We start from the raw sequence: 25771 nt of genomic DNA, 5'->3' as shown, positions 1-25771 counted from the left end.
AGCAATTCTATGAAAGGAAGAGAGAAAAGACAGATTCCTGCTTTTTAGTAAATCTGATAATGGTAGGTGAAAAGAAAATAATTAGCTATATGATAGTTTTAGATAATCTATGAGTTTCCTTTGTATTTTTCTGACCGGTATATGTAGAAAAAAAAAAAGATAAATTTTTGAAAATTCTCTTTGGAGAACCAGGCTCAGTGGTATGCATCTATAGTTCCAGCTCCTCAGCAAGCTGAGGCAGGAGGATCACTTAAGCCCAGTAGTTCAAGGCCAGCCAGAGCAACAGAGTGGAACCCTGAAAAAAAAAAAAAAAAGAGAGAGAGAGAGAGAAAATCCTTATTTGGAAAATTTCTGTGTTTGAGTTTATTTCCCATTTCCCGTCCACTGGGAAAGGGTTCTTGCTATAGTTCTCATTAGCCAAGGAAACATCACTAGCTCTATCCTCAAGGCCAAATACGAATCTAAGGGTGTCAGTTAATGTCATTATCATGTCCTCATATGTGGCCACAATCAGCCATCTTAGCTTCCAAGGCCACTACTGTCCTGATACCCATCTCATCTGCTGGAACGCTAGTCCTTACTTCCCATCATGAGCTTCCACCCCCAAAACAGTGGGTCCTAAAAGAAAAAAGTGCCTCTGGATAATGTGAAGACCCAGAACCAGTGCTCATGGCTGTGTGCTCTTGGGGGAGGAAGGTTCGTGCTTCCTGCCTCCGACTCCAAGCTTAGATTTGGCTACTTGGAAAAGTCTAGTGGTGACTGAAGTTACAGGATTTGCAGTAGTGGCTGTACTCATTGTCAGCCGTCTTCTTGAGCCACCAAATTGTATGCTTGTAATTTGAACCTTGCCCTAGTAAGAAAGGACTTTTCCACAAAATCGCCATTGGTAAAGTTTAGGTTTATGTCTGCTTTAACTTTTATCTAACAAATATAGTGACTTTTGTCCAGGACAAGTGTACGTGTCACTCTGGGTACTCCAGATGGATGAGCTTAAACACTTCTGCATCAGACAAGACAGTGAAATCTGTATTGGAGGGTAAAATACTTGAAAACCTTGTAAGTACCCAGAAGGGGAAATTCCAAGTAATCCCCTCAATTTTGATTTTTTTCTAGAAGTAAATGAATAAATCATAATTCTTTCAATAGTTGAAAATGTTTAGATGGGTGTTCAGTGGAAAAATAAGTAAATGCCATTATTCTATATATTTTAGGGAAACTTAATAGAAACTATTCCTCAAATTCAGTCATGGTGTGATTTAACAGCAGTGTATCATACCAGATAGAAGTCATGGTGCATTGAAGATGACTCATCCAGGTTTGTGGGCCACACTGTTTCATTTCAAAGACATCTGCAAGCCCATGACTTCAGTTCTGCTAGCTGTTTGGTTGTTGGTAGAATTGACCATTGTTGGAGTATTTACATCATGAAGATCAGCAAACATTAGAAATCACAAATTGATCTTGTGCTGTCCTCTGTCTCCCACCTCTAGCCTAAACCAGCTGTTAAGCATTTACTAGGATACCATGGGATAAAAGATTGGGTTAGCAATACAGAACAAAGAGTGAGACCAATGGGATAAATGCTGAAGAATTATAAATAGATGGCTTCCTCAGAGTTAGTATTGGCACTAATATTGCTGAGTACTTTTACAAATTCCCTAGAAAGAGGTATACAGAGAAATGACCATATTTTTCAGATGACATTAAGTGTTTCCAGTGTTCAACTATAAACCCATGAGAGTAACACCCAGTCCTATTTGTAAAGCTGCACGAGTTCTATTAAGCCAAGAGTAAGACAACTTGGGGAGGAATTACATTAAAATACCCTTGTTAAATGATAACACCTAAATTTATGTTATGACCTCAAATGGAATTTGGGGACTTCTTTATAGACTTTTCTATCCTCCTTAGCATAACTTGTTAGCTATGATTTTTTTTTAAGAGCCATTTAAACACCAAGCCCTATCAGTGTGAAAACAGAATAACCATCCCACCCTTATAAAGAAAACTTAGTGGGCTGGGATTGTGGCTCAGCTGTAGAGCGCTCACCTAGCACAGGCAGGACCTGGATTTGATCCTCAGCACCACATAAAAATAAAGGTATTGTGTTGTGTCCATCTACACCAAGAAATAAATATTTTTTTAAAAAAGAAAATTTAGTGAATAGTTCCTGCCATTTGGGTTGACATGCTTCAAGGATAATGTAATGGAACTGGAAGAATTTCAGAGAAAATTATGTAACCTGATCAGGGATTATAAGACTCCCAGATGAGGCTAAAGATTCTATTGACTAGGAAATCATGAAAGGTCTTGTATAAGGTAAATATGGATGTATTAAGCAAATCCTGAAAAACTAGAACTGAAGAGCACCCTTGATGTTTATAATAAGAATCTGTAGAAGAAAGGGAAAAAAAGTACACCATTGTTTTTCAAGGAAAAGAAGTAGTGATAGCAAAAAATAATATTGTACCTCAATGTTTAACTTTTATCAATTTCTTAAGATTATTATATCTATTTTTTTAATGTATAAGTTTTAAGGTCTGTTTTCTCGAATTACTGACCTTTTTATCAGTTAAGCTCTGTCAATAGGAGGAGTAGTAAGATATTCCCTCCTCTGACTTAGATTTAACTATTTTGTTTGTTCCTTAAGGCAACTTAAAGCAAAGACATGGAAGAAAAAGCAAATATAATTGCTTACTTTCACTACTGGATTCCCCAGGTGGACTGTCTTCCTAAAACCCAAAGTTTTCGTATTTTGCAAGGAAATTCAGAATTAATTTGATTGTCCTAATTAGAACTCACATTCTAATTAAGTCCTGTTTCATTGGAAATATCATGATTTCTTAATCTAGGGATTGTAGCTCAGTGGTAGTGTTTCCCTAGCATGCTCCAAGGATTTGATCCCAGCCCCCTCCCCCAAATCAGGGTTTCTTCAGAGTGAATGAGGCAAAGAGAAGCAGACAATTGATCACACTATTTTAAGAAAAGGCTCTTCCATAAACCAAAGTTTCTGCTATTTGGGTGTGAAAAAATACAGCAATTTACTTAATAATAATGAAACAAGCATTTTTCGAAAATAAAAAAAGGCCCTGCCTAATCTTAATACAAATGTTAGGAAAATGATTATGTTTAAAGTATTAAAACTCAGATTATCTTGTAAGACACATATGATAACTCCTTTTTTCATAATTTCAGAGTTGACTAGGATAAACCACGAAATGAAAGCTGATGTCAGCGACCCACTATATTGCACTTTTGTTTTTCACTTCTTAATGAAGTGTATGCATTTAGAAAGATGCTCATACCAGTACACAGCTCAGTGAATTTTCATAAAATGAACACATTGATGGGACCACTGTTCCATCTAATGCACAATACATATATTAATCCAAATGACTCAATATTACTAATCATCAGTTGTCAAGACTGAGTATTTATTTGTATTTATAGTTTTAAGAAAATTGAGATTTAAGAGGATATTATAGTAGGGTTTAATTCAGCTTTCAGGGGATAGTATCTTTTAGAATATTGATTGTTATTGTTTTTTCACCTTCTGTACATTTTAAACACCTGGTTTTGTGGTGATTCTTGGAGAGACAGGAAATGAACACCCCAGGAGTTTCTGTGGTCCAGCGCGAAGTGCATCATGCTTAGTTGACTTCACACTTGATACCCTCATTTAGATTTGTAGTCCAACCTGAGGCCATTAAGATTGGTTTTTCTTTTAATCGTATTTGTTAAAAGGAAGATGATTATTAAAAGGAGCAAACCCCACATCTCGCGCATTCAACAGCGCTGCAGTACTTGGGAGTATCAGGAAGGAACTAACTTTAAAGAGAGAAATTTTCTTAAATTAAGTACCGTGACTAAGTACTTTAATTCCTTTTCCTTCAGCCCTTAAGGATCATTTGACATTGAACCTTTTAAATTAAAGGGGAATATTCTGATAATCTGGTTCTCTACTACCCTGAGGGGGTGCGGGTCTCCCAGCCCCCTGGGTGCCACCGGCCCTGCCCGGGCCTCCCCCAGGCCCTTTCTGCAGCTTGTCCCCCCAACCCCACTGCCCCTCCTCCCCTCCCTATCGCCCTGGCCCCCTCCTTTCTCCCTGTGACCCCTGACCCCAGCTAATCTGCATAGAGGAATGACAGGCATCCGCTGGGCTGGATCCGCCGCGCCGGCTACGGCCGGCCGGGCTGGGGACCCGCGCTCGGGAGAAGGTGCGGGACCGGGCGGGCTGCTCGGCTCGGGAGGGGAAATGGACGCTTGGGAAGCTGTCTGGGAGAGGACCCATGATCGAAGGACCGAAAGAACCGCGTGATCCCTGGACCTGGCCCTGCGACCCTGGCCATGGGCCAGACCTCGGTCTCCACGCTGTCCCCGCAGCCCGGCAGCGGTGAGTCCCGGCGCGCGCGATGCGCTCCCGCAGCGCGGGCGCGGGGCTAGCGGGGCCCCCGGGACAGGCCGGGGCTAGCGGACTCCTCGGGTTCCTCTCGGACCCGCCAAGTCCCTCGGAGAAACCCCAGAGGTAGCACTCGCCCAACTCTTTGTCGTGAAAAGTGGAGTGTCTTTTGGGATCTGGCCGATTTTACCTTAAAGGCACAGGCCTCACTTCTGCGCGACATGCCTTGGCTTTGGTTTTTGTCCAGATTTCTTTGGAGCCAGAAACTTACGAGAAACGCCATTTGCGTATTACTGTGTTTTAAAAACGCGAAACTTAGAGAGCAAGAAAAACATGCCAACAGGTTTTTCTGTATTTACCCTTGGCTTCTTAACAGACTAGAACTGAATTCTTTCAAGCTTGTCAACTGATTTATGGTTTGTTTTTCGGAGAAGTGCCGATGGCCTTCTCCTATCCTGGCAGGACGCTGAATACTTAATAACTAACTACCAGAAGAAACCCGTAATTGTTTCAACTCATACTTGTTTTGTTTATGTTAGACACAAACTATAAAGTTTAGGGAAACATCTCATGAACATAGTTCTTGTTCGTTTTATGGAAATGTGTGTGACGTTTCTGAGTTACAATGCCCTGTTTTAACAGTTTCTTTTTTCCATCTTCTTAAAAAAAAAAAAAAAAAGGAAGGAAGGTACTTCTGGTATTTCCCCAGCTGTATAGAGATAAACACTATTCGGTGATGTGCCACGTGATTGGATAATGAAATAAATTTGAAAGTTATTGTTTTGATATTTTCCCATCAACAATTAAAAAACCCAGTAACCTCAAAGGAACCATCTACGTTGTTCATTGAGATATGTGATACACTTTTTAAATTGTGCAAACATCAACAGGATCTTGCTGAAAGGAAATGACAAGGCACAGAGGAAGGTTTATTAATCTGCTCCAGGATGTCTAACTAGATAGCATTCTCTCATCCCACCCCCACCCCTCACCCCCAATGGGTTTGTTTATGTTACACAGCTTCAGTCCCTGAAATATCCTAAGCTTCACTGAGGCTTCTGTTAATGCCCCAAAGAATGACCCTCTGTAAGGGAGAGAAATCAATCCAGAAAGGACTGCACCTTCCCTTACAGACAGACCATGACATGGCTACAGTGCTGCAAACATCACAAAGACCTCACGTTGATGGCTTTTGAGGGACTTGGGGGTGGGGGGTATTGATTAGGATCTTAAATTTAGAAAAGTGTTGGGTGCAAATAATAGTTTTTTTCTTTGTCTCATTTTAAAGCAGTGTGATATCTTTCATTTCAAGTAAGAGTTATATTTTTAAGTTTCTACACTAAAAAAGATAGAATTAAGTCATCACTCCAGTACAACAGGTAGGCAGGAAGTAGTGTCCTAAATTTAGTTCTTTTGTCACAAAACATTTTTGGAGTGGTTAATGGAAAAGAAAAAGATTTTGCATTTACAAAAATCAAGGAATATGACATAAAAGAAGTGCAAAAACCAAGCAGAATCCTAAAATGTAATCATCCTACCTCTTACCAAGCATAGCAGAAAACAAACAACAATAACAATAACAAAAAACAAACAAAAAACACCCAGAGTGCTGTGACTTCTAATAAAATGACTAACCATAGGGACAGATTGCAAAATCTATTTTTTAAAATATTTTTTAGTTGTAAATGGATCATTTATTTATTTATTTATATGCAGTGCTGAGGATCAAACCCAGGGCCTCACGCATACCACTGAGCCACAACTTCAGCCCCCAAATCTATTTTAATAAAAAGTGATTTCAAAAAAAAAATTATGCTTAATGATAAAAGGTATTTCAGAAAAATAGCCATAGAATGGTGCTATACAAGTGGGTTCTTGGCTTTGTGGATTAAAAGTTTGTGTAGATTGAAAGGACCAGTCCAGATATCTGAATAGAAGACTTTTGCTTTTGGTTTGTCCATTGGAGGAATGACAGTGGTTATAACTTAAGTTGCCATATTTCAGAAGTAGAACAATTTTCTCATGGTATTCACTTTGGATCTCTAAGTTTATGAGATCTGAAGTTTTGTCATCAGGTCCTAAACAAAACCAAAAGCGAAATAACATTTGGTCAGTTTTCTATTGATGTCTGTGTTCTCTGAATCTGGGAATGTCAAGTCCTCTGCTCTTCCAAGTATTCTGTTCGCTCTTTGTTAGCTGTTTAATTGGGATTACAAATGCTGTGAAGGTCCTTGTCCTGTTTGATGGCAGCCCTGCTCTAGGTTAAGTCTGGAGCAACTGCTAGGGATTACAGTGTAAGGATGCTTGGGGAGGACAACCTGCTTGAGTCTGGGACATCGATAACACAGCGTCCAACAGTTCCTCTTTTCCCTCCATTTGAGCCTTTGTAAAAAAAAAAAAAAAAAAAAAAAAAAAAATCTTATCTTCATTGTAACCATAGTTTAGCTTGTTTCTCCTCTTTTGATTTCAGGCTCTTTTCATCTTTTCCCTTTAGGGCTGTGCCTGTTTTTCTGGTTTCTATGAAAACTCAAGTTATTTCTGAAAATAAGTGGTCAGACCACATTTCTTTTAAAAAGTTGTCTTCTAGGGGATGAAGCTGTGGCTCAGTGGTAGAGCGCTTGCCTAGCATATGTGAGGCACTGGGTTTGATTCTCAGCACCACATATATAACTAAATGAATAAAAATAAAGGTCTATACATCTAAAAATATCTTTTAAAAGTTGTCTTCTAAAAAGACAACTTTATTGACATGTAACTCACATACCCTAAAGTCCACCTACTGGCATACAAAACATTGTTTTTTTAGTATATTCACAGTGTTGTGACACATGGGTCCCTATTTCCACCCTACTTACTTGCCTGCTCCACACCAGTTAAATACTAATCTACTTTTTGTCTCCATAGATTTGGGAACATTTTGTGTAAATGGAACCATTACATGTCATTTTGTGGATAGCTTCTTTAAGTTGACATGTTTTCAGGGCTGCCTATGTTATAGTAGTATCAGTACTTCATTTATTTTTTTTATTTTTTATTTTTGAGAGAGAGAGAGAGAGATTCTTTTAATATTTATTTTTTAGTTTTCGGTGGACACAACATCTTTATTTTATTTTTATGTGGTGCTGAGGTTCGAACCCAGCTCCCCGCACATACCAGGTGAGTACACTACCTCTTGAGCCACATCCCCAGCCCTTCATTTATTTTTGTTGCCAAATAATATTCCACTGTATGAATAGACCACATTTTGTTTATCTGTTCATCAGGGTTATTTCTACTTTCTTGGCTATTATGAATAATACTCGTAGGAATTATTGGTGAAGATTTATTTTTATTTCTCTGTAGTATATAACTGGGAGTGAATTGCTGGGTCACATGATAGGTAATTCTGTATTACCTTTTTAGGAACTGACAGACAGTTTTCCAAAGTGACTAGCTGTGCACTCTTATTCCCTCCAGCAGTGTATGAAGGTTCCAAAGCCTTCACATCCTTGCCAACAACACTTGTTATTGTCTAGCTTTTTTTTTTTTTTGCCCTAGCTATCCTTGTGAATGCCAAGTTGTATCTTGTGGGTTTTTTTTTTTTTTTTTTTTTTTTTTTTTTGGTACTGGGGATTGAACCTAGGGGCATTTTACCACTGAGATACATCCCTAGGTTTTTAAATTTCATTTTGAGACAGGGTCTTGCTAAATTGCTGAGAGCCTTGCTGAGTTGCTGAGGCTGACCTCAAACTTGCCATCCTCCTGCTTCAGACTCCTGAGTTGCTGGGATTACGGGTCTACACCATTGTCCCTAGCCTTATTGTGGTTTTGATTGGCTTTTCTCTAATTGCTAATTGCACTAAGAATCTTTTTATGTGCTTTTTGGCCATTTTTAGATCTTCTTTGGGAAAATGTCTATTCAGAACCTTTGCCTAATTTTAATTGGGTAATTTGACTTTCTGTTATTAAGTTTTTAAAACCCATTTCTGGATAAAATATTATTCAAATTGGACTACAGATTTTAAACATGGATTGAATGTGAGTCTCTTATCAGAAATATGATTTGCAAATATTTTCTACTGTTTTCCTGGTTGTGTTTTCAACTCAATAGGATGATTTTCAGCTCACAGTTTTAAGGGTTTTTTTTTTTTTTTAATGTTGTTGTTTTTAGTTTTTGATGTCATATCTAAGAAACCATTGCCTAACCAAAGCCAGAAAACATATAGTCCTATGTTTCTTCTAAGAGTTCTATAGTTTTAGCTCTTACATCTAGATTGGTTACACATTTTGCAGGGTTTCCACTTCATTCTTTGTATTGGATATCCAGTTTTCCCAGCAACATTAGTCATAAAGATGATTCTTTCCCTGTTGACTCACCTTGTCACTCTTGTGGAATATTATTTGACTGGGATTTTGATAGGTTGTGTTGAACCTGTAGTTCAATTAGGTACTACTGCCATCTTAGCAATGTGAAATCTTCTAATCCATTAACACAGAGGTCTTTCTATTTATTTAGATCTTTTAAAATTACTTTCTATGGTTTTGTATTTTTCATTGTATTGGTCTTGCCTTCCCTTGTTAAAGTTCTCCCTAAGTATCTTATTGTTTTTGATGCTAATACAAATGAAATTCTGTTCTTTTTCTTTCTTTCTTTTAACTTTTTTTTAAATTAAATTTTTTTCTAATTAGTTTTACATGACATCAGAATGCATTTCGTTTCTTTGTACACAAATGTATATACACATTGTACACAACTTTTTGTTTCTACGGTTGTACATGATGCAGAGTCCCACCATCTGTTTAATCATACATGTACCTAGGAAAATGATGTCCATCTTATTTTACCATCTTACCTACCCCCATACTCCCTGCCTTCCCCAGCTCTCCTTTGCCCAATCCAAAAGTTTCTCCATTCTTCCCATGCCCCGTCCCCTCAATATGGATCAGCATCCATTCATCAGAGGGAACATTCTGCCTTTGGTTTTTTGGGATTGGTTTACTTCACTTAGCATTCTATTCTCCAAGTCCATTCATTTACCTGCAAATGCCATAATTTTATTCTCTTTTAATGCTGAGTTATATTCCATTGTATATGTGTGTGTGTGTGTGTGTGTGTGTGTGTATTTTTTTCACAGTTTCTTTACCCATTCATATATTGAAGGGCATCTAGGTTAGCTCCACAGTTTAGTTACATTGTAGTATGCTGATTTTTGAAATTCTATTCTTAGTTCATTTTCAGAATGTTCATTGCTGGTGTTTAGAAATAAGGGGAAAAAAGATTTTTGTACATTTATCTTATAACTTGCAACCCTGCTGAACTGCAAATAGTTTTTTTTTAGTATATTCCTTTGGATTTTATATATATAAGATCATACTACATAAAAGATCTATATACAAGTTCATGTACAAAGAGAAAATTTTACTTCTTCCTTTGCAGTTTGGATGATATTTCTTTCTTGTCTAATGGCCCTGTCTAAAACCTGTAGAATAAATACAAGTAGCAGGAGTGAACATTTTGTTTTATTCTTGATTTAGGAGGTGGAATAGTCTGTCACCATTAAGTATAATGTTAGCTGTGCCTTTTTTCATAGATGTTCTTTGTCAAAAAGTTCCCTACTGTTCCTGGTTTGTGGGTATCTTACCATGAAAGGATTGGCAAACACAAGTCTTGTGAAAGGCTTTTTTTTTCTGCCTCTACTGAAAAGATTAATGGCTTTCGTTCTTCATTCTATTAATATAACATGTGACATTAATTGATGTTGGGATGTCAAAGCATCCTTACAGTTGGGGATAAATTATTTGGGTATGGTGAATAATCCACTTTTTTAATGATGCTGGATTAGGTTTGCCATTATTTTATTGACTGTTGAATCTGTTATTTCTAAGTACAGGCTATACAGGTATCTGCATAGGGTGGTTCTAGTACCTTCTGGCTTCATGCCCAAGGAAGGCTAAAACTTCTGTTTGTTTCATTGGCAAGTACAAGGCACGAAGATTGAGCTCAGTATTTCTTGAATATATGAATAAACCTATAAGTATTCTCAATGATAGCTTCACTACTTTAAGGCAATGATGTGTGAATGAGACGTATGTATTCTTTTTATTTTTTTATGACCTCAGAAATTATGTTACTCTGGCCTCATTATCAGAAAGGTGGTGTCTGCATCTAGTAACTATTTCCCCCTTTTCAATCCTATCTATCCTCCTGTGCCACAGACCCTTTTTTGATTACTTTGCCTTAGCCCTTAGGTTGGAAGGCCAGTGTCTCCACTTCTAAGAAAAAGGGAAGCAAGTGAATGCAGGGTGCAGGATCACACTAGATTGCAGTAGAACCTGTATCTGTCTGTGTTTCGGAGTTTCTGGTTTTGTTGAAGTCCCTATATTTCTTTTCTAGAATATTTATCCATTTCCTTGTAAACCGGGCATAGAAAGAAATCATAGAAGCAAAATAATTTGTTTCCTTTAATGAAAAGAATATGCACATGGTCAAAAGTCAAACATTACAAGACTGTTTAGGATAAAAATTAGTTTATTGGCCAGGTGCAGTGGTTCACACCTGTAATCCCAGTGGCTCAGGAGGCTGAGACAAGAAGACCGCAAGTTCAAAGCCAGTCTCAGCAGTTGCAAGGTGCTAAGCAATTCAGTGAGACATGTCTCTAAATAAGATGCATAATAGGGCTGGGGATGTGGCTCAGTTGTCAGGTGTCCCTGAGTTCAATCCTGATACCCTCTCTTCCCCCCAAATGAGTTTACTGCCAGTCATGGTGGTGCACACCTATAATCCCAGCTATTCGAAAGGCAGAGACTAAGGCAGGAAGGGGAGTTTGAGGCAATTTAGTGAGAACTTATCTCAAACTAACTAACTAACTAACTAAATAAATAAATAAGAATTAACTTCCTCCTAGATTTCTCAGCCCTCACCCCAGCATGAACAATTTTGTTTTAATTTCACACATTTTAATTCACATATGTGCCTTTATTAAAACATAAACAAGAAATACTCTACTTATTCTTCTGTACTTTGGGATTTTTCATGTGATAGGACTTGAAAATATTTCCATATTGACCCCTTTACTCCTATAAACAAAAAATATTTTAGTAGGTGATTATATAGAAATTTCCTTTAAAAGAACCCTATATATTATTAATTAATGAATTAAATTTTTGGTGGTATTGGGAATTGAACCCATGGATGCTCTACCACTGAGTTTTATCCCCTCCCTTTTTGATAATTCTTATTTTGATCAAGGGTCCTGTTCAATTGCCCAGACTGACCTATTACTTATAATCTCCTGCCTCAACTTCCTGAGAAACTGGGATTACAGGCAAGCCTGGCTTGGAACCCTATATGTTTATATTTTATGCTTGTATTTTTATATCATTTCTGGGTTCTTCTTGCATGTGTGTGCCGTTATGAACAATGGTGAAATGAATATCCTTATCTAAACATCTTGGTCTACATACACCCATAAAACTTAGCAGTGGAGTTGCTGGGTCAAAAGATTTCTGTGTTTTCTGTTGACAAACTTTGTCAGATTACTCCCAAAGAGCCTCTCTCAATGTCACTGTTTACTGTATGAGAACTGTTATTTTCTGCACTCTCATATTTCCATACATCAGGGTCTCTCTTAGCCCATATTGTGCTTTGTGAGAAATAAAAGTCACTTCCTCAGAATGAAGCAGCCCTGCAGGCCCATGGCTTAGCAAGTGGGACGTCCACAGGAACTGGCTTCCCACTCACTCTCTCATCCAGGTGCCCCTTGTGCACTGGAATGTGACCACAATATTGTGCAAAAAGAAGTTTTTAGAATCTTTGTAAATCCCTATGTAAAAAAAGAAAAAAATAGCATCCCTTTTTGATTGTGAGTGAAGTCAAGGCATTTATAGTTCTTTTCCTCTGAATTGCGCATTTGTAGTCTTTGGCTATTTTTATGGTTTCTTACGGATTAGTATGTTACGGTGATTTGCCTCGTGTCTATCATACGTCTTTGATTTGTTTGCACATATTTCTCCCATGTTTGTCTTGCACCGTAAGTTTGTTTGCAGTATCTTTTCACATAAGAACTTTAAGTTTTTAATGGAGTCCGATTGATTAAGCCTTTTCTTTCTTACAAATTAGGGTTATTAAGCAACATGTTTCCTCTGCTGTTTGTCTCTTATTTCAATATTTGATCTCCAATTTATACTGGCTTACGATGAAAAGATTTGATGATCTAAAATTTTTAGACAGCTCCATGGCAAAAAAATTCAAAAAGACGGAAAAAAAACTACCTCCACCACCAAAAAACAAACATGCCCACCCTGTCATCAGCAAATTGAAAAGGAAAATCTTAAAGCTGAAAGAGATATTTATTTGTACTATATATGGAAAATGATGATTAACTTCCTTAATGTAGTAAGACCTCTTAACAACCAGTAAGAAAAAGGCAAACACCCAGATAGAAAAACAAATTAAGGATATGAACGGGCAGTTCTCAAAATATCTAATGGACCAGGGACTGTTCAAACACTTTGCTCGAATTAAGTTTTAAGTCCTCACAACATTCAGATTATAGATCCCGTCTTATAGATTAGAAAAACTGACATAAGAGTTAAGTGACATGCCCATGTTACTTGACCCAAGAAGAAACAGAAGAGACCAATTGGTATATGAAAGTTGAAGCATTTATATGAAAAATATATATATATATATATGGGACGCCATTGATCACCTATGAATTTAGCAAAGATTAAAATGAATGATTTTCCCAGGAGATAATTAGCTTGTGGTAATTTTAATTGGGACAAGCTATCAGGACAGCCGTTTCAATATATATATTTTTTAAATCCCTAAAATTTCTATACACCCAGACCTAGCAGTTACACTTCTAGTAAAGAAAGTCACTTATTGCTCACTGGAACAGTGTTTACCAAAGCTAAAATTGGAAAATAATCTAGAAGTCAAATATCAAGAGCTTTATCAAATTAATTGAGATCAGTCATATAATAGAATAAGCCGTCTGAAGAAGATGTGCAAAAAAGTTTAAAAAGGTGATTTTTATGATAAATAACATCAAAATGTAAAAAAGCAGGTTTCAAAGTAATATGATTTCCTTTGGAGGTGGTGTGGCATCCATGGCCTTCCTCTATGTGGTCCCAGCCAAGGTTACAGCATGCAGTATCCACCAGGCCTCCACTAGTATTAAAGACTGTCACCCACCATGGTCTCTACTTGTCCCCAGCTATGTGAACACTGAGCTTTACCTTCAAAATGTAAAAAAAAAAAAAAATGCTGTTTTTCAACATTTTTTTCCCTTGCAAATTCAATGATGAAAACAGAAACATAGGTCCTAATATAGCCTTCTTCCTTAAGGTTTAATTTTCTTACTAGTGTGTTTGATAACAATGAAAATGTTGCTCACTCTTTTTTTTTTTTTTTTTTTTTTTTACTTTGAGGCAGGGTCTCACTATGTCCTTAGGGCTTTGCTAAGTTGCTGAGGCTGACCTCGAACTTGGTGATCCTCCTGCCTCAGCCTCCCGAGTTGCTAAGATTACAGGTGTGCACCACTGTGCCAAGCCAGGCTACTCAGTTTTAAAGAAAGAAAATAAGCAGAAAATTGGACATTACCTTTGGTCCATTGCTCATCAGGTCTGGTCCATAAGGAACATCACAAATATATTGTTTTATTTTATCTTCAGCAGTGTGAAAAAACCAATAATGGATGGGCAAGTCAGATTTTGCCTATTTCCTACTTAAAGGCAGTTTAAGAAAGAACATAAACCTGGGTTGTTGTCCTATACTTAAGCCTGTTTATTTCAAATAGAGGAAAAATTCTAGCATGTTTTCTTTTCTCGGGGGACTTTAATATAACAGATCAACTGCTAGTCTTATTCTTGGGAGAAAAGATTAATATTTAGTGAAGACTCAACTGATGTAAAAGTGATATTGAGGTAAAAATAGTCTTAAGAAAATAAACACTTCTTTTTCCCTCCACTCCCCCATCTGAAGCAGGGGAACAAAAAACAAAAGCCACAGTAATCCAGAAGGGAACGGGCAAGTGACATTACTTATCAAAAGGTTGGTCTGACCATTATCAGTTATATTTATAAACTGCCCCTGGGTTTATTTTCATTTCAAGGAACTGGATATTTTTACTCACATAAACCTTCTGGCAAGTTTAACACTGTAGCCTTTAAACACTAAGGAAATTTGGGTTGCCAAAGAGAAGGCTGAAGTGCTATTTTGTTTAAGAATATCTTGGAAAGCTACGCGGTACTGCTTGGTGGGTGTATTCCTGCAGATCTGCTTATTTTATGGGGGGATATGAAGAGGGAGAAAGAGTGGCTCCTTTATCTAACAAGAGGCTCCTCAGCAAAAGGTATGATGTATAAGGTGCTGTGCTGAGCTGGGGGTGGGGGATCAAAACCTAGGCCCTCCCCACAGGTCTGAGACTAGCAGACACTTAGTGGAGATGTGAGAGGGAAGGGAAGGGACAGCTAGAGAACTCTGGAGACACAATCAGAGGGTTTGAGGGGATGTGTCTGCCTGCCACATGCAGCATAGATTTCACAGAGATGGATGGCGGTGCCCAGGGGCAGACAGGCCACAGGGATCCAATGGGACGAAAGGAACACTTGATCTAGGGAGATGGCTGAAGAAATGGGAGTATGTTGCCCAAATTTGTGAGTCTGCCACTCTGATCTGTCTTTAAGTTCTAGGTTCAAATCTGTAACTGATTTGCTTGACGGGTTGGTTAGAGTACTTTGTGGGCATCTCCGTGGTAACATTTCTAAATAGAAGGATTGGTTTTGAACCCCAAACCAGTGCTTCCCTTGACTTTCTGCATTTTACCAAATGATGCTCCCAGCCACTCCCTTATACTAGCCAAAAATCTAGGAATCGTCCTGTGGTTTTTCCCTTTCTCCTCCACATCCATCCATCAGCATGTCCTGTTCATTTTGCCTCCAAAATATATCTCAAGATCATTCTCTTTTTCCTGTCTCTGCTGCCTGCCACCAGCCAAGCCCTGATCATTCATTTTCTGGACAACTGCAGAGACTCTAGACAATCTCATGCTTTGGGTCCTACCTTCTGCAGTTCATTTTTTTTTGCACAACAGCTTAAGTAATTCTTCAGAGCATGAATCATGTCACTTCCTTACTCTAAACCTTGCTGTCTTCCCTTTGCATTTAGAATGAAATCCAGATTTCCCAGTCTGGCCCTCAAGTCTCCACATGATCCTCCATGATCGCTGCCCACCTCTGTGACCTCATCTCCCACCACTTTGCCCCAGGTCCCCTGTCTGCTGCTACAGTCTCTGCCTTTTTCAGTCCTCAAAACCTGACTCTCTTCTACCCTTGGACTTCTGCAGCTGAGGCTCCTGTTGGAGACACTCTTCCCCTGACTCCATACAAAACTGGCTCTTTATTTCATCTCCACCATCTTCTCCTTGTGGAGACCTTACCTGCCTTCTCCTCTAGGATAGTCTGCAGCCACAGCCCTCTGTATTCTCTGGCACTTATCACTCAGATGATCTCATTTATGTTTGTTTATTGTCTCCCTTCACTGGAACATAAGATCCACCAGCTATGGACACTCTCTGTCTTATTCACCAGTGTATCCTCCATCTACTTTTTCCTACCCATGTGCCTGACACAAAATCTCTGTCAAATAAATGAGTTGCTCTGATTGGCTGGGTCCTCTATTAGCAGAGTGGTGGGAACTAAGTAGAAAGTTAACAACCTCAAGAAATGGTGAGTGTGTGAGGCCAGGTCTTTAGTATTTACCTCCAGTCTCTAAGTGGCATGGTTATGGGGCCACTTACTGATTCTTCGGCTCCACACATTACCTGCTCACCTCACAGTGTGGAAAACTGAAGATGGGGCTCCCTTTGTCTCACTGTCCCAAACCAATCCCATCTTTCCAGCCCTGTTTCCTCATCTTCCCAGCATGTCTGTGCTGCACTGTGATCAGCTCAGTGGTCCAGGTACCTGCGTAGGAACTGATGGCAGCTGAGCCATGTGGTGAGCCATGCTGCTTTCACTTCTCTACCCAGCTTCTGTTCCCCTGCTGATCTTCTGCATGTGCTTGACTGGTGTTCCCACCTTTGTTGGGTCATGTAAATCTCTTTTCAATGTGTTCAGACACGTGGGTTCTTCTTTTGAGTTCACCTAAGCAGTTTATCCATAGTCTTTGCCCTCTTCCCATTTGGACAGGATTTTCTCTAAGCTGCTGCCCAGCTGTTGCCTTGGGTTCTCTCAGCACCACGCCCTGGAGTTCCTTCCACTTCCTTCTTGTGCTGATTCTCCAGATTGCTGGATCCCACATCTTCTTTTTTTTTTTTTTTTCCTGGATATATTTCCTTATTTTGGCAGAGCACGCAGGGAGCGTCTTGAGAAAGGCTCCTGGGGTAAATATTTTTTTGATTCCTTGTATTAGAAAGTGCCTTTCCTTTGGCTTCATGCTCGGTTGATAGCTTGGCTGGATCATAAGGTAGAAAAGCAAACTTGCTGTAATAAGCACAAACAGCCACCATCACTTACAATTAATCTTGATTACCATTTTCCCCAATGTGAAAGACTTTTTTTTTTTTTTTTTTAAATTTCGGTAACAAATTGCTTTTTAACTCATTTCAAAAGCCTTTCTTGGACAATTGTCACACAGGATCTCAACTTTGACCTGGCTTATTGCACTAGCCTAAAAAACATTTTACGAAAGTTTAAAAGTTTTGTGGGGAAATAGACTAATTTAAAAAATATGTTTACTGTGGTATTAATGTGCTGACATTTTAAAAATGATTTACTACTTAAGGTCGGCATAGAATAATTGTAGTTTCCCTATTTTTGTGTGTTTTTGTTTTAACAGTACATTTACTTTTCAGTATGCATATCCCTATAAAATTTTAGGGTGTTATAAACAGTGGGGTGACATTTCACAAGTTTATGCAATTATGAGAATTACCTACAGTGCTTGGCAAACTACTTATTTCAGTGTTTCATATTCTAGATCTAGAATCTTTTGGAGAGGGGCCTCCGAGTGGTTTTCATAATCATTCTAGAAGTTTCTTAAACTGAGGCACATTCTCTGGAAAATAAATTCTAGGGCAGCAGGATTTTGAAAATGATGAAAATTTTACTTCACGAACTGCCTTTCTCATTACTAGAGGTAAAAGTTACAAAGTGTTCAGTTCAGAGCCTGATGCTCTTTCCTCCGTGCACTGATGAGTTTGGCCATTAGTATTAGCTTCCCATGAGCAGGTATTCCCCTTGTCAAGTGTTGTTTGGGGATTCTGGCATGATCTCGTCAGGAAACTTTTGGCTGTATACATTTTTCATTAATATTATTAGCAGCAAAGTAATCCAGTTCCCACAGCAACCAGGTTTGAAATAACTGCGGGACACTGGAAGGTGAAGAAGTCATCACACAATGGCAGTGGCCTAGGGAAGGCTTGCAGAACCTCTGCCTTTTGCTTTTCAAGAGGCTCCTGTGAGCTCCTTCTGAGGTGGCTGCCTGCCGATTGTTTATGGGAGGAACCAAAGTCAAAGACCAGATGAAAACAGGTGTTTCACAATGAGTGGGAGGAACTGCAAGAAGGGTTTTAGTGCAGCACGTTTCTAGAAAGGAGGCTGAGCCCTTTTCCCTTATGGAAATGTGGGCAGCATTTTCTGTAAACTCCAAAAGGAAGCAATCATTTATTTAAAAATTCTTTTCATATGTTCCTTATTAAACAATGTGTGGCTTTTAATTTTCGCCTCTGTACGTCAGGGGGCTTTCCTTTCAATGCTATGCCTCTTCGCAGAACATAGCCCAGTGTGAAGCAAATTCCATTGAGTCTTAATTGGGTCCTCTAAAAGCTTTTTCTGATGGTTGCTCAGCCCCCTGTGGAAGGCCTCTGTTTGTTGTCTGATGTGTGTGCTGAACACTGCCATGGACCCCGGAGGCCACCAGCTCTGGGGGTGGGCTCACAGGATGATTCAGGAGTGCTGTCACCAATTTCTTCCATTTGAGGGATTTTGTGTTTCTCAAAATGTCTTCCACATCTGTAAGACTAACTTGTGCTAACCTGCCCACCTGTTTACTGAAGAGCTGGGTGAGGATGGAGACTTGGAATGAACCAGGACAAGTTAGCTGAGCCCCTGCTGATGGTTCCTGTCGGCCCTGCTGAGCTGTGCTTCATCTTCCCGGGGCTCCAGGGGCAGGCCTGGTGCACCTGTGCACATCCAGTGTTCTGTTGCTTGGAAGGGACCTGACTGTCCGTTTTTAAATGCAAACATGAAAAGAATAAAACCCAAACATGAGATTTTTGAAAGGAATTTAGAAGGGTACTCTTTTAAAAAACTGAATTCCCTTCAGTCGTCCAACCACAGCTTGTCAGAACACATGCATGCCTCCATTTACAGATGAGGACATTTTAATTTAATAAAGCCATTTAAAGTGTTCATAGCAGAAGGCTTCAGAGAATCTTTCTTTTTCTCTCTTTTAAGTGGGTTGAGGATGAGGTTGAAAGCTATGTACTATTTTCACTTCACTTTCAACCTACTAATAAAAACTTACAGACCAAAGTGAATGTCTGTATTGGTGTGGTAGGGCTGCTATAACAAAGGACCCCAGGTCTGGGTGACTTAAAAACAGAAATTTAGTCGGGTGTCTGGTGCATGCCTATAATCCCAGCAGTTTGGGAGGCTGAGGCAGGAGGATCATGAGTTCAAAGCCAGCCTCAGCAAAAGCAAGGCACTAAGCAACTCAGTGAGACCCTGTCTCTAAATAAAATACAAAATAGGGCCGGGGATGTGGCTTAGTGGTTGAGTGCCCCTGAATTCAGTCCCTGGTATCCCCCCCCAAAAAAAAATAAAAATCAAAAAAATTAATTTGCTCAGAGTTCTGGAGTCTGGAAGTCCAAGATCAAGGGGTCAGCAGGGTTTCTTTTTGCGGAGGCTTCCCTTGTTGGCTTGTAGACAGCCACCTTCTCTCTGTGACCTCACATGGTTATCCCTTTGCACACAAATCTGTGTCTGAATTTCCTCTTCTTACAAGGACCCCAGTCCTATTGGATGACATCAGTCTACCCCAGTTGGCTTTTAAAGAGCTTGTATCCAACTGTGGTCACATTCTGAGGTACTGGAGGTTAGGGCTTCAACATATGAATTTGGAGTGGAGAGGGACACAGTTCAGCCCACAGTTTTGTCCTTAAAATCAATGTACACACCAGTATGCATAGACATGTAGATTTTTTGTCTTCTTTCTGGCTTCTTTAATTTCATCCCTTAACCTTTTATAGTCTCTTCCCACTCAGCCACAGTGCCCTACAGGCAGTAGAGGTGAGATGAATGAGAAGATGCACAGAAGTGACTTTCAGCACTGGAAATTAGCCAGTGTCACTAGGCGATGTCACTTTGAAAGTAAAGCCCAAGAAGTAAAGGGCATATGGGGTAAAATTAGAAAATGATATATGTGAACATCATGTTTCAGCTATAATTGTGTAGGAAATGGTGAGCAGTATCTTTTGATTGAGTAATGCTGTGAAGGAAACCAATAATAGTTATCAGGATTCTAATCCTAAGCCATGCACCTATAACCCCTGGTTCTTGGGAGGCTGAGGCAAAAGGATCATAAGTTTCAGGCCAGCCTGGGCAACTTGGCGAGACCCTGTCTCGAAATGAAAAATAAAAACGGTTGAGGGTATAGCTTAGTGGTAGAGCACCACTGGGTTCAATCACCTGTGCAGCAAAAAAAAATTTTCAATCCCATTATTGTGGTCAGTAACTGTGTATGTGCCGCTTGACTGGTTTTATAATCTTCTTTGAGGTCTTGGGATGTGAGGCATTCTATTTAGAAAGTGTGTTCCCGCATGTCACTCTGGATATCCCTTTCCTTTTCTGTGTTTGATTTTTCTTACCTTGTGTGCTTTCATTGTCTTAGGCATGTTTGATACCCAGCAGATTGACATGTCTCTTCACAAAGAGCCTCTAAAATAAGAAAGACAATGAATAGGGATGCTGGAGAATGATGGTGTTTAAACACCTGTCAGAGTAAAGCCAGAACAAGAATGCTCTTGCCAGAAAATGTAGCAGATTCACTGAGACAGGTTGGTAGTTCAAGATGACTCAAATGTAGGTAATTGCATTTGTGCTCTGGCTCTACATATTGTCAGATACCTAGCAGGCTTCTCATGATGGCCTCCTAACTCTTGTGAAATTTCATAGAAACTCTTAATGAGGACGGTCAGTGGTCAGTTTGGGTGCACTGTCACATTGTCACAAGAAATGAAGGTAGTGATTTAAAAGCACATTCATCTCCTATTTCTTTTCAGTGCTGGGGATTGAACTCAGGGCCTTATGCATGCTAGGCAAGCACTCTGTTGCTGAGCTGCAATCTCAGTCTTCAAAATCCCTTATTCAAAATAGAACATGTCTCTCAAGCCATCTCAGCACAAAAGTAAGATTTGGGTGCAGCAGAGTCTAGCAATCCTCATTCCTTTGGTAAAAGGATTTAAAACCCCCAAGAACCTCAGAAATTAATTTTATAGCATCTCCTTGGACCAGGAGTTGGTAGAAGTAAGTTAGACCTTGACATGACTGAGATGCAAAGCATTCCCCCAAAAGCTGCGTGCAAGACCCAGTTCTTTTGGGACCTGATCTGAATCCAGATAATGATGAGGCAGGCGTGGGGTGAGGGTGTGAGAAAGTCTTAGCCAAATTTCCACGCCTGTTAGCTGTGCCTCTGTCATTTTAGTCTTTGAAGACATTTTGCAGATTAGAGTATGCGAACATTCAATCTAAGGAAGGTTAAAAGTCACAGAACATTGGTGTTTCTCCAAGTGAGAACAATTCACTTGGATCCAAGACCTTATTTCAGATTCAAAACTTAGTGTCATATGGGCTACAAATGAAGTCTTACTGTATAGAATGGAAATAACTGTAAACATTTAATTAGCAATTATTTGTAGTTTTGAAGTCTTATTTTTATTTTTGGGTATTCTAATCCTGTGGTCAGAAAGAGCACTATAAAAGGGGAAGGACCCAGAATAAACCAAAGCCACTTCAATAATGATTTCTTAGCCAGTCTCCTGGGTAATGGTTCTTATAGTGCCAGAGTCCTTTTGGACTTAGCCATCTCCATTGAGTTTAACCCATTTTTTCCCTGTCACCCCACATAAGGAACACCTATAAGAAATTTGAATTGAGGAACAAATAAACCAGTTATGGCCACTTTTAAATAAATGCCTTTAGAGTTCTATTATTTTGAAAAAAAATAATGGGTGAAGGATTAGAGCACTTGCAAAACCTATGTATTTCCACATGTGTACAAAAATAAGTATAAAGAGTATATTAAGTTCTAGTTTATAGTTTCCAACCTATTTGAATACACCTGTGTCAATTTTGTTGAAATATTTACAGATTGAAAACTTGAAACTTAAAGGGTTAAAAGTGGTTTTAAATGGTCTGAGGTTGATGAAATCATGGATCAAAACTTTTTTTTTTCCTCTTTTCAGATTTTGACATTAGGCATATTTGTAAATGTGCAAAATGCAACTTCCTTTGTTTGGCAGTTGTAGCAACACACCGTATAAAGTGCAGCCTTTTAGAAACCCAAAAGCAATATCAACTTGTATTTGACTCTACGTAGACAGTTCCTGGTCAGATTCTCAATACAATTCATTAGGTGTTGTATTAACCAGCATACAGCCAGACTTTTGAATATATTGGTTTTTTTTTCTTACATACATGACAATAGTGGAATACGTTGTTTTTTGTTTGCTGGTTTTCTTTTGCTCTTTCGCTTGCCTGTCTTCCTTCCTTCCTTCCTTCCTCCTTTCCTTTCCTTTTCTTTTTCAGCTACAAGCATTGAAATAAAACCATCAACGTCCCAGATGGTAGGTAAGAACCAAATCTCTCGTTCTTGTAGGTCATGTCAGCCTTCTTATTCAGTTCCTTTCTTTAATGGAGGGCATTTGTGCTCCAGGGGGTGGTGATTTTCTTTGAGTGTCAGTTGGTCTCAGTGGCTCCTGACTATTGTCTTGAGGTTAGTGGAAGAAGCAGGTGTGGACTCTGGGTGGGTATATAGGAGTCTATTTTCCAGGGTGTTTTTGTTTCCCTGAAGATTTCTCGAAGACCAAGAAAATGTTTGCCAAAGTAATTCACTGCTCCATTCACTGATTCCAACTCATGCATAATCCACCCTCTACTTTTATACCCTAAACTCCTTGATTGCCCTTTTTCCACTTCCATATATTGTTTTTTGTGTTATCTCTATTAACCCTAGCTGCAGTCCATTCTGTGCATGAGGAAGAGACTCTGAAAGGTTGAATTAGGTTAATAGCTAGGAAGTGGAGGATCAGATTATTAAATTTATGTCTCTCTGGCCCTGGAAGCCCATGTTTTTTTCTCCACAGTACTCAGAGGTCTGGGTATATACTAAAAATGAATATTTCTTGTTTTTTAAGCATACAAAGAATCATACTGCGATGCCAAATAGCTAGAGAAATAAACAAAACACACTGTTTTCTGACTACTCTGGAAGCTTGGATATGGAAATGCCTAAGTGTGAACCATCTCCATCCATTTCTGTCTGGTGTCTGGGAGACTCGTCAAACAGCAGATATTCAGTTCTCAGTTGAAGGGTGGGATGGGAGGTGTAGTGTGGTCTCTTTAGATTGGAACAAAAATGTGTTGCTGGTTGCCAGTCTTAAAGAAGGAGTCCTAGTGATCCAGCGTGTTATGGCACATGCTCAGCTGTTTGCCAACACTGAGCTACTGCATGAAATACCTTTATCTTTTGGTTCTACTAGATTCTCCAGCTTAAGTGAATTGAAAGTCTAAAGCATTGATTCTCAGCCAAGAATCTGTAATCATGTTTAATCAAATAATTTAATTTTAAGTAAAAAAAATACACTTTTAATTAGGGAAAGGGAAAGGGACCTGGGCGGAGAGGACAAGTGAGGATAGAAGGGAGGATGGACGTGTTTAAGATGCAGTATTATTGCATGTATGGAAATGTCACAGTGAAATTCCTTAACTTGTACAGTTAATATGTGTTCATAATAAGAAACAAAGTAAACAACCAAAAGGCCATTTTAGAGTTTCTAGATTGTATCATAGTTTTTTAAGAGATTCAAATTCCCATGTGTGATGCTTTAAAAAAAAAAAATGGAAAAAACAAAAACAATTTGGATTTCAATCCAATGTAGTCAGGTAATCTCCTCTTCTGCTTTCTTTACTTTTCTTTCTTTTCTTCCTGAACTTCTCCAGTTAGAGGAAAGAAGGTAAGGACAAGAAGCATCTGAGATGCCTAATAAGAGTATTTAGTGGAAGAAAGAACTGTTAATGGAGTGGGTGGGCATGGGATAGAGAGACTCTTGAAAAAATTCATGTTCACTGCTCATCACTGTGGGAAAATAGAAACTTCTTAAAAGATTATTTCACATATAAATTCTTCCAGCTGTTTTTCAATTATTTGTCTTTGATGAAGTGTCTTTAAATTCTACTGTAAGCAGCAATTAAGTGTTCGCTTACCTGAAAAATGTGTCACCCCGCCTGTACTGTTCTTATGAGCGTTAATCATCTTTCCTGCTGGCTTTGATAGTTTCCCAATTTCAAATGTTAGTGTTTGTTATATTATCTTTCAAAATGTTTGGAATTCTACAGGAAGGCACTGTTGGAAACAGTTTCCTCTGTGGGAAGAGTCTAAAGACCTACTTGAATAAATCATAGCCTAGCTAGGCCAGGCCCTGCAAATAATTGCTACACATGACTTACATTTTCATTTTTCAAATATTAATTAAGGACCTTCTGGGTTATAGGTATAGTATGGGGACATCCCCAGAATGAAAACCAGTTTGTCCCTCATCTCATGGGACTCCTGATATAATGGGAAAGATTTTTTTCTTCATAATGAGACAGTCTTTGCCCCTATTCACTTAATTACAACAACAACTAAAAATTATTTTTATGGCTTCTGGAAACGTTGGTGAACTGCAACTAGCTACTTTTGAAGTGCAGTTACAGACTTTTCCCCGCCACTGTAGCACACAGTCAGCATTCCTTCAATATTAAAAATCTTAATAAAAATGATATGAGAAAAGAATTTTGGAATAAGCTCAGTGGCTGGATAGTGTCCAGATTGGATTCAGGAGCTTTCCGAGTGGTGTGATACCCAAGTCCTGCTGGTGGGACTCGTTTCCTGGAAAGCTTGCTTAACATGCATGCCGTTCTAAAGAAAGAACCAGAATAGGACATCCTGCAGGTGGGATCTCCTCGGTGATCCATGTGGGAGAGGAAAAGATACAAAGTCAACACTAAAGATATCATTATCATAAACTTGGTTTTTAAAAAACTAGTGGGATTGTTTCTCTCTCAAGAACATTAGGTGTACAAACTAAGGAATGTTAATCCTCAGTGACCTTTAAATAGTTTCCTATTTAATTTGAACAGGTTATTTCCACCTTTTAAGCAAAGTTATGAAACTAGCCTAAAACTCTGAAATCCTGGAACAATTTTACCCCAAATTTTTTACTCATAATTGGGAGACTTTTGCGCCATTCATGTCAGGGGAGCTATTCTCTTGGAGTTACCCACACTTTTCTGCCCGCATCACATGCTGTGAGTCTAGGTTGGAATGAGGTTGCTTCACTAGAGTCATCCTCCATCATTGACCATAAGCCCACTAAGGGCAGAGATCAGCTCCACATAGAACTTTCTTTACAATGGTTGCTCCGTAAATTAATTGTGACTGAAATGCTTCCATTCCATAGTAGGCACATTTTTCTACATGGGCATCTTTTTGTAGACTTCCTCCTCCTCTTCCTTGCCTTATCTGAAACCTGGCTGTCCTTGGTAGGTAGTAGCACAGCTTCTCTGATAAAGCTGTTTAATGGAGGTTCTGCGGTCCTTTGCCCCTTATGCCACAGGCACCATTGACGTTCCCCCAGCTTCCCAGTGCCATTTCCACCATCTTGTTCCAGGACTGTGCACACCTTCATTTGAAGTACATTCCATCCTGCCAAGTATTCTTGCTACCATCTCCAGACTACCATCATCTCATCTTCCTATGCACCAGATGAGATTCAGGCTTCCCCTCTCTACCTCTTCTTCCTATTACTCAAAGAAACTCAGTCTCCCTGTCTGGCATTCTGGCTGGTGCAGTACTGTAGCCCTTCTGTCTCATCTTCACCCTCTCCCCTCTGAGGCTCCTTCTCCTCATCCCATAAACATTCTTGAGTGTCCTTCACACTTTGCGAAATTTAAACAAACAGCAAACAGAACCTTTTTCTTATACTGGATCAAACTCAATGCCAAAAAAAGTTCAAGGTTCCTTATTGCGCAAAGCCCACTTGCTCCTAAATGTAATTGTTTCTCTGAGAATTTACCCCTGGCCCTCAACAGCTGCTTTTGTTTGGAAGATTCCACCAAACTTCA

At 39.1% G+C, this 25771-nt stretch overlaps 1 protein-coding gene across 5 annotated transcripts in view; it reads left to right on the top strand.

Moving 5' to 3' along the window:
* Positions 1–4174: 4174 nt before the first annotated feature.
* The window catches only part of Phactr2 (phosphatase and actin regulator 2), a 139237-nt gene continuing 117640 nt past the window's right edge, over positions 4175–25771 (top strand). For all 5 annotated transcript variants that reach the window (XM_076858175.2, XM_076858176.2, XM_076858173.2 and 2 more), the window contains exon 1: positions 4175–4393. In XM_076858175.2, coding sequence (XP_076714290.2) covers positions 4348–4393 — 46 coding nt within the window. In that variant the 5' untranslated portion in view covers positions 4175–4347. The remainder of the gene's footprint in view (positions 4394–25771) is intronic.

Source organism: Callospermophilus lateralis, chromosome 6 (assembly GCF_048772815.1).
Source record: "Callospermophilus lateralis isolate mCalLat2 chromosome 6, mCalLat2.hap1, whole genome shotgun sequence".
NCBI lineage: Eukaryota > Metazoa > Chordata > Mammalia > Rodentia > Sciuridae > Callospermophilus > Callospermophilus lateralis.
This window is presented reverse-complemented; position numbering and strand designations above follow the sequence as displayed.